General features: G+C 34.8%; 1 protein-coding gene across 1 annotated transcript in view; it reads left to right on the top strand.

Annotated features, from left to right (window-relative positions):
* The first annotated feature begins 1,149 nt into the window (after positions 1-1,149).
* Sol1 (CUB domain-containing protein Sol1) overlaps positions 1,150-15,949 on the top strand; it is a 202,224-nt gene continuing 187,424 nt past the window's right edge. The window contains exon 1 of the mRNA XM_018542596.1: positions 1,150-1,216. Coding sequence (XP_018398098.1) covers positions 1,150-1,216 — 67 coding nt within the window. The remainder of the gene's footprint in view (positions 1,217-15,949) is intronic.

Here is a 15,949-nt window from a genome sequence, read left to right as displayed (position 1 = left end):
GAATCGGTAAATCGTTCAGTACGTAGTATCATCGCGAGCATCGGTCTTTTTACGCGTTGGACGCATCAGAGAGTTAGCCGAAGCAGAGAAGCGAACTGCATCCTCGCAAAAATTCAGTACGACGCTTCTTGCACGGCTGCCTTTGTATCGAGCGTTCGTGCGTGCGAACTCATAGCGAGTGCATGCTGATGCGCATGCACGACGGCGTATGCACACGCCGAGTTCATTTGTTATCGGCACAATGGACAGTAGAGGATTGCCTTACTCCCCATATATTCACCATGTGTAGAGCTTCCTGATTCTCGTACACGAGATATGCGTTTCTCGTACCTGCGATATACTTACTCGGGTGTAATAAGCGTCACGTTAATCACGTTAAATCGCGCAGATTATTTTCCATTATAGCCTCACATAAACGCGCGTGTACCTATGTACCGTGTAAGATGATAAATATTAATATTAAAAATTTAATTATCTCTGAAATGAATAGTGGAATGTATTATGTACTTTTATATAACCGCATGCAGATTATATTTAAAGCAGGTCTGTCCGAATATTAATCGAGTCAGGGGATGGATGCTGGGCTTTTCAGTCTTCATACAATACACACACACACACACACACAGCTAAGTGTTATAAAAGAAGTTACGGCGCACAATGAACGATTATAGATCTTACTTCTTTACAGAAAATAGTCTCTGCGATAAACTGCGTATGACAGATCTAATTTAAAGAATCCTGCGTTAATTTCTTCTTGAATGAAGTTTGCGAAACCGCCATTTATTCTCAACTAGAAACTTTGCAATTTTCAAGAAAGATTATATGTTCTGTCAATCAAAATTCGCATTAAGTCTTTATTAAGGTAACTGGAGTATTCGTTAGAGCAATTTAGTTCATCGAAACTGAATCCGCAGAAAGACTAGAATACTTTAATTTCCAATGATAATTGCCCCCGTAATTAAGACTCGTATTAAGGTTTCATTAAAGAAGAATCGATTTCAAATTCACCAAAGTGTTCGCAATTGAAAGGGAATGTAATTATAATTTTAATTGCAACCAGATTTTTCGAACTTTTCATGGGCTCTGTTATAATATTCGTTGGAAGCGATATACGATATTGAATGTTTCACGCGTTAATTCTGATTTCAGATGCAGAGAGCAGTGCTGCTGCTCTGTTGGCTGCCGCTCCTCAACCACTGCCACGCCGTAAATCCAGGTAAATTATATCGATCAATTTCTAAAACGGCAACGTCGGCGAGCGTATATTGCAGATAGGCGTTATTCGTCGTGTACCTGGCTGTGAAAATTTCGCGGATTCACGCGCGCAAAGGGAGCTAGATTTTATTATTCCAGATAGACGATTCCTTCTCCCCGACACGCTTCGGCGAAACGGATTACTGTTAACACGAACCAATATTGCATACGTCGGTTTAAGGATCCGTTATCGTGCGAACGTAAGCCGCATTTACGTGGCGCATCGGGCTTAACGTATAGCCGGACGTTAGGTGCCCGAACGCATTAGTATCCAGGCAACGTGTCCGACAAAAACAATGCCCCTGTTACCACGAGCTGCCGGCTTCGGCCAGCTAGCCAGTTCTGTTGGCGAAGTCACGAATTGCAGGAATACACGCGTCTTGCTTGTTTTCTCATGTATATTACATACGAGATATGGTAATCGTTGATAACACCATATAGACGTATGGTTTTAACAGATGAAAGTGTAAAATGCCTATTTAAATGTGGGACACGAAATGTAATATTAAAAGAACTAAGGCTACAAGGCGCCATAACTAGGCGCCGTATTTACAGTCCATTCTTATTTTAAAACTGTCTTAAGATGCTACCCTCTGGTTGGTTTACGTGACATCTTGACGCTGTATTTAAGACAGTCTCTTCTTAAACATAAGAATCGACTACGAATACCGGCCTATGTGGGAAACCTACTATTTCCCCCCATTTCCTCTTTAGTTAATACTTTTCGTAATATTTAAAGATATAATAATTATGTTGCATATAATAAAGAGAAAAAATGGTCTCATTGAATTAAATAGTAATTCTGGTAGAATATTGATTGAGATAGCTAGAATTCTCTGATTGATATAATTATTATAATTATTTTGATAAAAATAAGAATTGTAGTAGATTTTACCAGAAATATTAACCAGAGAAGTCCCGTTATCTCAACTAGGATTCTAATAAATTTAACCGAAAAATCTGTGTCCCCATCTGCAATCAGAAATTTTTTTAGTGCAGTGCGCCTAAGATTCATGTAATTCCTACATTTTTATGACAACACGTGAGTATAGTATCATTATCAAAGTAATAGTGCTGTTATAATGTAGATGTACCATTCATTGGAGGTTTTATTTATGCGTGAGGCGAGCCGTATCTCTCTCTCTCTCATTTTATAGTGGTAGATTTTATTAGTGGTATAACTTAATACGTTAAAACTCGTATAATACTGAAACTCGCGTATCTAGTCGTAATCACGCGTTTTGTACAGAACCGTAAGTGAGCTATTATAAAAATCCATACGCGAACGTTGGCGTTATTACTCGAAGTAATACCGTATGTCGAGCGTTGCTCGCAGCTATAACGTTATCGTGTATATGTATATTTGCATTTACCTCGCATGTGGACGGACAGAAGCGACGCATGAGCGAAATGTCTACAAAAAACGAGCGTTTAGTTACACGTAATGTACTACATCATACGACGTCAAATGCAGACGCTGAATTATATTCAGCTTGATGGATCGTTTGGTGTGACTGGTATTCATTGCTTCAGTAGGTAACTTCGAACCTGGCTCATAAATCAGGCATTGATACAATGCAAAATATTTTTCGAGCCAAAGTTTAGCGTGATAATCGTATTCTCAGTTTATCCCGTAATGACACGTAAACTTCACGTACTTTTCGCAAGTTTGGAATTTATGAAACTTTTATTATCATGCTTAAAGAGACGACTAAATAGTTCGCTGAGAAACGCAATTATTAACAAAAACACGACGCGTCTGTGTGTAAACTTGGGATAAAAACAAAATTGAACGCGGTATAATAGAGAGAATACCGCGTATGGAGATAAAGATCATTAAAGTGTATTCGTGCGGATCAAGTATACGCGAGATTTGCAATTTTTCTAACAACGGAAGAAGAATAACGAGTTCGGTTATACGCGTCGTATAACTGACCAATGTACGTTACGCGGTGAGTGTATCACATTTAATTTGGTGGAGCGTGCGGAGCGCGCACGATATTCATTGCTTCGGTCGGCATCATTGAGCCCGTTACGTAGATACGTGTGCATCACACATATGTGGTTAATAGCACGTAACAAACGACTCTTTCTGCTCTCTCTCTTTTTTTTTTTTCTCTCCTTCGGTCTTTGTTCTATAACACGTTTTCGCACGTGTCTGTCGCTCAAGCGTATACGCGGCGGAAATATTTCGATGGTTTTAACTTGTCAACGTCTAGCAACGCTCGGCTCGGGTTCATCGGGCGCAGAATTGCTGAAAATTCCGTCGGTAGCCGTCGGAACACGAGCGATATACGTTAATTTCTCACTCTCGTTTGCTACTACGTAACGTTCTGTCGTCACGTCCGAGCGCTTGGGATATCACGTTGTACTCGTGGAAGCAAGTTTAGATCTAATCAATTCGGTCGTCACGCGCCGGAGAATAATTTTGCTCAGTTTCCGCAGGAATAGCCGGAGAAATCCCCGTTGTGGCTGCGGGGCAAAAGTTCGCTATTACGATCTTAGACCGTAGCTAGAATATGCTCGCTTTCGGCTTACCGGAAGTTTAATAATACGGCTCGCGGAAAGCGGCAAAACTTCGACGCAGTCTATATCTCGTCGGATTTGCCCGCGTACTCGTGTTACACAAGCAAGTACACCAATCTAAGAGTAATATTCATTAAAGGGGTCCGGCATTGCGAGGGGTACTTGTGAATTCTGGCTACGCTAAAGCGTATATTTAAGTTGCAATCGTCGTGCAATTACAAACTTTTCCGAGTTTATCTTTCCCGTAGTTCCGGAGTGTAGCGCTTACGCGCGTTAGATTTTTCGTACAATTCGGAAATTGAGCTGGGGATTACTCCTCGATTAACAATGCAATTAATACAAATTTGGAATTTCTGTTTCTTTTTACTTTTCTCGCCTCTTTTTCAAATGCAATCGGTATTTTTTCTTCTCAAACTCTAGCGTTTCACCAAGCATGGCGAAACAGATAATAGATGTAATCGTCTTGGGATTATCCACCGGATTATATTTGCGTTCTACGTGGAAAATGTGCACGTTTCAGATACCGTGAACATAGCGAGTGAAACAACATGTTAACTGCATTTACATAAGCCGCATTCTCAGTCGAACGTGCGATCGGCAAAAACTAGTTTGCTGAAAAGGTAGTCTTATTTCGAGCTTGTAAATTGCACCACTTGGAAAATGGCTGCGCCTTTCTCCGATTTCTGGATAATGTGTAAACGTGTACAGGCGACACTCTCTGTAGGGTATACTTTTAACTGCCTTTCCCAGGAACACCGGCACCGCAGCAAGCACCCGTAACTCAATCGTATGTAAATTGCCGGTGGTGTAATCTCGTAAAGCGGCTTAACGTTACGACGAAAGTTTCGCAACATGCTGGAGGTGGAGGAGGAGATATCCAAAACTCGCGAATATAAATCGACGTAATTCTTTATCCAGGGTAACACCTGGAACACAAGGTCAATACCTTTCAATTGATTTGGACTATACTTCTTAACCTTATCCGCTCGACTGTGCTTTCAGCCCTATCGATCCCATCAAGTGGAAACTACGAGACCTGAAACCAGGACCGATCAATTGGCAATAGTGCGGTTTCATTGCGGACTGCTACTCCGATTGTTTGATGACCTCATGTTGTTACCTAAGTTGCGGCAAACTTTATCTAGCTTCCGAGTAGTAATTTCGGTGCCAACTTAAAGTTTATCTCTTGTGTCTGTCATTCTGAAAGACATCGCGATTATGGCTTGGACATGTTAGAAAATAACACAGAAACGTGTAGATGTTTCAACTATTATGCAAAATTTCATGAAAATAATAATTATTAAATTATTCTGTATAGTCTAAAAGTTTTATCTAGCACTTCGATCTAGAAACTATATAAAATTTTTCCAAAATTTATTTAATGTACGCGTATAATAAAAAAAAGGATATAAATATTTGTGAGAAAAAATAAAAAAAACAAGCGATTTAAACTAAGTTTAATAAAAAATCCTCATTCTATAAATAATGTATCAAACGTAGCCTAAATCGATCGTTCTTATTTCCTCTCATAAATATTCGAATCTTTTATCTATTTTACGCTAAGTGAATTTCGGAAAAATTTTATAGTTTTTTATTTAATAAAAATAAAAGAAGAATAATAAAAATGAAAGGTCTTAATATATAATTATGATAAAATAAAAGTCGCGTGATGGTCAAAAAACGGGTAAAGCTTCGATGAAATATACCAGCTGACATGGTACTCATTCGTAAGCCGGGGGCGAGTAAAGCGCAAAGTAATAACGCGCGAGATTCGGGCATGCCAGATTTATCGCGGCAACACACACTACTGACGTGACGGGAACGGTAACGAGGCTCAACGACAGCTGGTGCACGGCCCACTTCTCGCGAGAATACGTCCTATACGTACCAGTTTCCATACGTACACAACGAATACGCGATAACTGCGCGCAAACTTTTGTCGACAAAGGAGATTCTCATTTACAGTATTAAAGAAATATCATCGCGTGAATTAAGTATAAATTCTCTCGAAAAATAAACGAAAAGTGTGAGTTCTTTTATTTTATTTTTTTTTTTTAAATTTTTCTTCAGAAATTAAACTAAGAACAATATATCCACCTACATATATTGTGCCCTCACCGCAGATTGGCAAGCTGCTATCGATGAGTAACGTCAAAGAGGCACTCGATGAAACAGTCGGGCTGTACGACAAATGGAGCGGTTGTTATAAAATCCTGTATATAAAAAAAAGGAAATGAGAATTCGCGTTTTCGAGGCAGGACCCTATGGCTGTTCTACATGGTCATCTAGCAATCCTCAGCGAATATCTGTCACTGCGGAAATTCAATTTCAGGGATCACCGCAGTGACAAGATTAATAGTCGGCCGTTCCGCAACTAAGTTGCGAAAAAAATGAATTATTAACGAAAAAGGAGAAACGGACCGATACGCTGCGTAATGGCGATGGAAAGTCGATACTTCAAATGAGTTATTCATCCTCCTTTTTTTACCTCGTCCCTGCGATATAATTCTCATCATTGAATGTACTGTTATGCAACTTGTAATTTGATATATCGCAAGATATATAGCACTTTTATAACAGCAATTCATATTTCTACAAAAGATAGATTAAATTGAATGAGAATAAAATCAATGTTTTTGCGAATAATTTTAGCACAAATAAATTCTTTTGTTTTTTTTTAGCGAAGATAAGAGAAAAATTTTAGATATAAAAATTTATTTAAATATGTTGTGTTTATACTGTATAAGTAAACACAGTATATTTAAATAAATTTTAAATATATCAAGATGACGTAAGAGTATTACAATAGTAAATTTTAACCTGCACATGTCGCCAAATAAACACCAAGAGCTACAGTTTGCGTGCTCTTTCGAAAGGACAGCTTCATTCTTCAAAAACTCATGCAATCTTCCGTATGACTGAAAAAGATGAACGAGGTGTTGGAATGCAGCAGTAAAATTCCGTGAAAATTACAAACTTTATCTCAACTTTCTTGCAATCAACATTTAACTTTTAAAAATTATTAAAACATAATATATATACACACACATGACGTGAAATGATTACTAATGTTTCTTTTATTCGTTGATATTTCATAGTTGGATGTACTTTAATACATTTCGCTTTGCTATGTATGAAGCACGCGTTGATGCCGATGAATAAAAGCAGTGAGGATATTAACGAGATTCCGCTTGGTTAAACAGGTAAAGAAAAGCTTCCTCTACTTTCTGATATCGCGATGGTCTTCGTGGTTAAAACGAGGTTTCGTATAGCAAATCGAAGAATAGGCGGAAGAGAAGTTAGACAGATGTAATGCGGCATAAAGGTAAAGAAAAAGTTGCAGACTTAACGACAAACTTCTTCGAGTGTCTTGCTGCATCCCTTACCTATAAGACGGGGAACTCCGCTTATATCATCAAACGTGACATTTTTACAAGCTTACAAGTTCTGTCATAGCATTTCTTTGAATAACACTTTGGTACGTGTACCGAAACGAAGTATCGTTGAGATTCAACTCGCTCGAATGAGCAAAGGGCCTCGGTTGCTATCGCGGTTTCTAAGAACCGTCTCTCTGCCTAGACTCGAGATTACTCCGTCGAGGTCCCGTATGACGCATAAACGCGAATGCTGGAGATTGGAAAGAACTTGCCGGTAAGCCGGCAAGTAAATATAGCAATCTATCTTCACATTTTTCTGATATATACGCTGTGCATTTTAATAAGAAAACCAATGTACATATTTTTATCGTGCTTTTGAGATTTTCGCGTTGAATTAAACACATTTCTTTCTAGCTTGGAAATAAAAATCTCCTGCATAAAATAGTTTTACGCAAAAAGAGATACGCGCAACATTCCACTTAACTAAGCAGATGAATACAGTCGGTTCCCTGCGCTGCTTTGGAAATCATAGTGGTCTTAAACGTATTCATGGAATCATATGATGTTTATTCTTAATAAAGAATATTTCTAAGAGAAGAGATTTCGCGCGCGATCGTGATGCAAGTTTTTGTTTTGGATATCATATCCCGCATTAATTAAATAATTTACGTTAAACCGCACATTGTATTTTGCAGGCAGTATAGATTAACGCGATCCTGCTCTTAGCTTTGATTCGAATAGACAAGGGCAGTAGTTACCATTGTGGCTTTTGCGAATCGTCGATGTGATATCGATGCGGGTTTTGTCATGGTGAGCTAGCTGTCATTAGCGGAAGAGGTTGAGGAGATCACGAATGACACTGTAACCAGTTTAGAACGTTGGTATAATCATCTAGTTGTATGTTCAGGAAACCAGCTGCTTTTAACAGACGGCTCTTATACATATGTCGATGCGCGAAATCGGTCAATACCAGCCCTTTGTACAACAATAGGGAACTTGGCAGATACCCGTCAGTCGGTTAAGCCATCTTGCTCTCAGTAACGTGCGATCTATATGCATCATTGAAACCCCCATCAAATCGCATGATATCATAGTTGATATTTTTCACGATCTGATATTCATCAATTACGTAGATATATATATTTACATATCTTTTACTGTCACTCTCAATAGAATACTCAAGCTCTTTTATTGAGAAAACGAAATATTCTAGAAAAATGTCTAGAATGTCTAGAAAAATGCAATCAATGTAACTGCATGATTTTTAATTTACAAATACATGATATATTGATATTGAATTTGCTGATTGAAACCAATTAGGTTTAGTCGTATATTTTCTGTTGTAATCCCCCCTCAAAGAACGATAACGAGATAGTAAGTGCGAGACTGCAGCATTATTATATTTTTCACTAATTGTAAATTGATATATGTTTAGTGGTTTTCCCTTTCTTTTCATATATAATACTTCCTATATATACGTATTTAATAAATGCACCTCCATATTCGCGCATATATCGGTGTTATTAATTTGCATTATTATTGTAATTATTATTATCACATGATATGGAGTACGTGTCATAAAGTTATAGAATGATAAAAAATACCAGCTAAAATAACGTGAAAACATGCGTGAACCATTAACTATATAATTTTGTTTACTAAAAGTATCAAGAAGAACAACATCGCGATTTTTCATGTCGAATGTGAGAAGCTTTTGAGACAGACAGTATAAAATGTCATGTTCGATATATGCATAGCGCATACCGGCAATTTGTTTTGAAAAATGTTTTCATATTTTGTGGTAGCATGAAAAAAAATTCTTTTGGTATGCAACATCTATACTTTTTTTCATTACGGGTGCTATCTGGTTGGTTATCAACTAGAGAATTTCCAGCGAATACCATCACTCGAATTTTTTGTGTTTTTATGATTTGTATCTGTGTATAACTGTAAAATATAATTTTCTTGTTATAATATTCTAGAAAAAGTGGCGTATATAGTTCTTTGATAAATTGCTGGTCTCTCCACAGAGGATGCAAGTGCGTGAAAAAGCGTGTAGTTAAATAAAATAATCGTATCTTATTTTAAAACGTTGAATACAGGATATAAAAATATGTTGTCTACAAATAAGGAGAAATAAAAAGAATAAATTATGTAATGCAATTTAATTTACTGCTATAATCATGTTTGTCTTATATTTATATCAATATGTATGCAAAATGTAAATATTCATATAAATATATTCTAAATTACTCTCTATCGAACTAAAGTTTTCTTTCGAATTGTTACTGTTCTGAGAATATAGAAAGTATAGTTGAATTAAAGTGTATAAGATTTAAATATAATGTTTAATATTAAAATAATAGTTTTTCTAATATTATGCGACAAATCATTTTTGGTTCACGTATCAATAACTAATAAGATCTTCTTTTAGCGTCCTATACGTTCGAAGTAAATTATTATTCGATGCAAATGTAACATTTCTGAAAGTGCGTTTAGCGTAGCATCAGCATAAGCTCCATACACTGTAATATGCAAGTTATATAGTCTTTTCTGCATTATGCAGGTGAACCTCGTTATAGAACCAACTCGTTCACTGCCGTCTATGCAACGAGTCGGTCAGAGATCTTTGCTTTTGATATTTGTGTGAGAAATTCTCATTATCTATTTCTTTTTTTAAAGAGTTAAAATTACTTTTAATTTCTAAAAAAATTTTAAGTATTTGTTATTTTAAATATTTTTTATGTATTTACACACAAATTACCAATCAAAAAGGTGAGAATGTATTTGTTGATATTATATATGTACATATATGTGCGCGTGTGTGTAGTTTGTATCCAAATATCGAGTTCATGTCCAAGACTGCCAGGTGTATCCTGAGTATGAAATCACGCAGCTGATATCGGTACGATTCGCTTAATGTAGTTACATTACAGTTACGCGGCGTTGCCCTACTAGGTCACCAAGGCTAGAATTTCGTATATCGCTAGCAGTATACGCGGCATACAAATTACCCCCTTTATTTTTAAATGAAGACGCGGCCACATTCAAAACATTTGTTTCATTACGTGAGCAGTCTCTCTCTTTCTCTCATTTTGTTTGTCCATAATCTGTCCTTTACATTAGAAGAACTGCAAATGAAAGTTCCACAAGTGTTCGCGTAGTCCGTCGTTTGCAGTTTGCGGTATAAGCTCGGTTAAAGTTTTGTCACTTCGGGATATATAATTGCTAATACTCCGCGGTAGAAGGAATTGCGTTTAATTGCAAAGAGATGCGTCTTAACTTTGATAGTCTAATTGGCAGCTGCACTTCTCAGCAAATTGTATGTTTATTTTATACATTTCTTAACTTTGACATTAATTTATTTAAAGTTTGATAAAATATTAATATTATAATTATTGATATTATAATTATTAATATCAGATATTAATTATATATTATATATTGATATCGATATTATTATATAATATATTCGGTATATTCGGTTAGGAATTCTACTATTCTATTCTAATAGAAAAATTAATTTATATTAAAAAAAAACTATGAAAGTATCTCCAGATAACTCTAATTTTTACATGATACGTTAATAAATTTACAATGTTTTTTGAATTTATATTACATTTATGTGATAAATGCCCGGGTTTTTTTTTATTTATTTCTTTATTAATTGTTAATATTATCTAACTTGCCAAATATTAAAACGCAATTAAATTTGCAATTTTTAACTACACTAAAATGTGAGTGTCTCAAAATATGACGATTACTAAATGACACGACGAAAGTCGATCCATCATGATATTTGATATTTCCATGCTGGAATAATTTTAGTGATCTCATCCTGTCGAATCCAATGAATATCTCCATTAAAAGGGATATCTGCATCGGTTCGCTGATATTCAACACACGGCGTAACAGAAGTCATGTTTATTCTACAAACGCATAACCACCTAACCAGTCTATTTATTCGTACGATGCAGCTTCGTGTAATTGATACATGGTTCAGTTCGGCTGACCATGTTGCTGCATCTCGATTCTTACAAAAAGAGCAAAGCATTGTTGTAACAGCGATAATACGGCAGTGCATCATGTCTGTGACGTAATGCACGATTTATATACGACCGCTACGTCTACAACATTTTTCTCAATATTTCCGGCGAGCGTGTCCGGAATTTTTCACATTTTTCAGAATCGTAAGAGTAAGTGACCGCATATATGTAATCGCATCCTATATATTTACGTTACGCTTAAAACCGCACGGAGATCCTCCTCCTTTCTTGAATGATAACATAAAAAGGATACAACTTCAACAAATAATATTTTCAGAGATATTTTATACACAACGAAATCTTATTGTGTTATTCATTAATTTTCTATAATCAATTTTAGAATTTAGCAACCCGTAAAAATCGCAAAAACATTGTTAAAAATATTTTTCAAAATTAAATTCGTGAAATTAAATTTTAGATATCGGATTAGTTACTCGCGACGATCAATATATACGATCAAATGATTTGAATAATCAAATTAAGAAAATTTGAGAAAGATAACAAACAAATGTGTGCAGTTTTATTTAACGATATAAATATGTGCATTGGCGCATTTTTAGCGAACGTAACGTAAGTTTTGCAGACGTATTCGTGAATATTCGTTGTGAATGTCGATGTTATGGGGATAATGACAGAATTGTATACTTCGCCCATTATGATCTGGCCGAGGTCAGACTAAAGCCGAGTATTTATGTAATGTGGTCATGTCGCCGTAATGCATGCATTGCGCATCCGTTGACACAAGGTTACCGAGCGTGTTAATTACTAGGCGGTCGTTATGCGTCATAAATTAATATTTCAATTACGATTTCACTAATGCCGTGTATCGTCAGTACGATTCACGTATTCCAACCATACAAATTTTAGCAGCCAACGTATAGAGATGCACGTGTGTATGAAATTGAATATAAATTATTGCCGATATCGGAATGGAAACCTCGTTAATTTTCGAGTGACTATTTCGATAATTCGTATAACACCTATAGTGAATTGAAGTTGAAAGTATAAAACGGGAATAATTGATGCAATAAGTCACGATTCTCTCTCTCTCTCTCTCTTTCTTATTTTTATGTCGCTCTATGAAAACAATGTCAAGTAAATTTGTACATTCAATGCTTGCTATAGATGTTTTGCTAATATCAGATTGCTTTGATGTTACGTGAAAGTTTTCTTATTTAGATTTTCTATTGTACAACACATACACATACATGTAAATATCGGGTTAGAACAAAATCTTATGGAGAACTTTGTGTTTTGTATGTGTGTGTGTTTCAACGATGAGGACAGTATTGGCTCTTTGAATTGAATCAGGAAATATTCTTTTTTCAATTTTGTGACATAGTATTTGAACGGAATAATATATTTTGTGTCTTGTTATATTTTTATTAAATTCTGTGTACGTATTATACATATTTTTATATATACACACGCATATATAAATTTTCTATTAAGGGCAAGTTTTTTAATTCATCAATTGATTAATTGTGTTGTGCGCAAATGTAGTTTTGTTTCGTAAAAGCTGCATTTCTGGCTAATGCGATGAATTACAAAACGCCCTGTATACAAACACAACATGAAAGTAAGATAATTACAAAATCTAGTACCCAATATGAGCTATTCATTGTAATTACACGATGAATTCAACAGATTGTATTAATAAGTTGTTCAGGTTGTTCGTCTGACTCGATTGCAGTAATCTATTGCTTAGTTTGTTCATTCTGTTCTATCAGTAAAGTAAAATGCAAACTTGTCATGATGTAATTTTTTTATAGATAAAGTAATTGCTTTCTATAATTATCAAAAGATAGTTATTAATTTCTATAATTCAATTTAGTAGCTCTGTATTTATATCTTACAATACTGTACTTAGTTCATATTTTTCATCATAATGTTTTGTTTCTAACTGAAGAGAGGAAACTCTGTAAGCTAGAATCAATATAACCAGCTTAAACATACTGAGTGCACTCATCAATTGTAATGTTTTTTTGGTACTTTTGCTATTTCAGCCCGGTTATCTTAATAGCAATCCGTTGCTTGCGGAAGTTCATAAAAAATATTAAGATTAATGTTTAAACACCTGTTTGTGTAGCACAACATTCTGCAATTCAAATGGGCTTAACATTTGCATTAGTAAAAAAAAAAAAAAACGAACACAGTTATATAACCTTTGTTCGCATGACGGAGAGCTCGATCGCACTGGACGAGAAAGCATTGTGGCTACATTGTCATTCCGGATTCATGAATAAATACCTGCTCGTGGCCATAAAAAAATTCTGTTCCGCGAATATCGCGGAAATCCCCGAGCCAATAGTAGATAAAACAAAACTGCTGGCGCTGTACGACTGTATATAAATTCTTGCTAGCTTGTTTGTGAATATTCTGGCCACCTGCTCCTAGATTGATATCCACTATCTTGTACATCGCACGACCTATCAAATCGGTATTGCATGGAACAATCTATAAAGAAGTGCCGATAGTTCAGATTACGCAATTTTTTCACGGATATACTGATTGTGAGTAATAGCGTGCTACGATATATCGTGATTAAAAGTGCATACGTTGCTGTTAACAGAATTGAGAAATGAGGAAAAAACTCTATTATTTTTATTTATCTTCTTTTTGTCGACATGATTTGACTAATATTGGAAAATAATATTGATATATTGCTCTATGTATGATATTACTTATAAATTCTTATAAAATACAGGCAGTGTTTTCGACATATGAAAAATTGTCTATAATTCACATATCACGTATGTACATTAATATTTATTCAGCTTTATTCTAGTATTTAGAGGAAAATGGATTGAAGTCTAATTTGCAATATAAAACTTTTATTTTTACGTGTTTTTCTCTTGCACCTTGCGCAGATGTTACAAAATAGAAATGTAACAATATATAAAAGGCTTTTCCCAATAAATTTTACATCGAGCACGAAGAATAATTGAAATATAAAAGCGGCTTTTAAAATTTATTCCGACATGATTGAAAGAATCGCGAACATATCCAAGCGGATGATGTGCAACTGTTGTTGACATTACGTAGTGTTGACACAAATACACGCCGAAAGTTGTTTAGCGAAAACATTTAGCGCGCATACAGTCGGTGCAAAGTACACTGACCAGCCTCCGACTCAACGGAGGTTATCCACACAGCGTACGTAGTATGGAAATGTATGCGTGTACATACATGGGAGAATAAGCGATAGACATTTTTTTAATACATCCATAAAATACAAATAGCGCGGAAATACAATATAAGAGTATTACTGAAATCTTTAATATTTGTTTGATACTTTTACTTGGTTGGAACAAAATTCTTTTATTTTGATAAAGTAAAATATGTACGATTCGTATTCATTTTAATATGGATTTTTCGTTTTTTTTCCCGAAAATTTAAGCGGATAATAAAGAATAATGATTTAACGAATATTTTCAAGATTTTATATGAAAGTTGTTGGGAAGTATATTCTATACAGAAACTGTCGAATCAAAAAACGGTATAATTCGTGAATATTTAAACTGTGTTCTATCCCAGAAGGATAAAATATCCAAGAATAATATATATATATATATAAACATTTTACAGTTACACTTGAAATATAGGACGATCTCGTAAAATGGCATTTGATGGCTACCGCTTGGGTTAAAGGTATTATCAATTTATTTCGTACTCTCTTAACTTTGTCTTCTTCGTGACATCAGCTCTCAAAGGAATAGCAGCAACTTGTTTAAAAAATCGATACTTTCTATGACATATTTTATGTCTAGTATAAAAACCATTTTTCTGATCCATTGCTATCATGACAATATCAATATGCAATATGTTATAGCAACGAAACTTGATTTTATGATAACAAAACTTTCACGAGATGAAAAAGTTATATATAAATATAATAAATATAAAATCATATATATTGCAGTAGGGGGAAGTCAACAATAATAATAAGTGCAAACAGACGATATGTCAAAAGAATTAGCTTTTCAACATTCTATTCCTTTTAAAAATTATCCGTTTTTAAGATAATTGAATACAGAGCTCTTTGAGACTTTTTAACTGGAAATAGTTAGTAACACCGAAGTTCCGTAGAAAACGTTCTTTAACGCGTAGTGCGCTTTCCTCCTTTCTACTCTTTCTCTTTCTATGTCTTCTCGTTTCTGGATTTTCATTTTTTTTTCCCCACTTCTTTATCCAGCAGCTTTTAGCAGAAGCCTTTCTGTGTCCACCAAGTAATCGCGTGATCTAAGCATAGTGGTAGTCGTGCTTTCAGCAGATATCTAGGTGCACTATACTGCCTGCTGCATTGCGATGGATCTTGAAACATCTGAGATAGCTAAAGAATTCTATAGATTTCATCCGTATATAAATATAGATATATCTACATGCAGAAATATAAACACGTATGTTTATATGTACAAAATATAGATAAATTTATATGCATATTCATATATAAATGTACATATCTGTATATAGAATTGTGAATATCTAGAGTGTGTTAAATTTTGCTTACAATTATATATGATTCCTTTATTATTTCGTAGTAGAATATTCAATAGAGAAAATTTAATTTACCATACTTTCTCACAACTTCTTAACTTTAATATATATTTTAGTAGCTAAACTTTAAATTAAAATTCTGTTAAAGTCAAGTTTACTTTAAGCTTCAATCTAATTTAATCTTTAATCACCTATAACGAAAACTATTGGTATTTTAACATTAAAAAAATATTATCTTAGAATTTGACT

Source organism: Cyphomyrmex costatus, unplaced genomic scaffold (assembly GCF_001594065.2).
Source record: "Cyphomyrmex costatus isolate MS0001 unplaced genomic scaffold, Ccosl1.0 scaffold337, whole genome shotgun sequence".
In the NCBI taxonomy this organism is placed as follows: domain Eukaryota; kingdom Metazoa; phylum Arthropoda; class Insecta; order Hymenoptera; family Formicidae; genus Cyphomyrmex; species Cyphomyrmex costatus.
The sequence above is the reverse complement of the archived record's forward strand: the minus strand, read 5'-3'. Positions and strand labels throughout refer to the sequence as shown.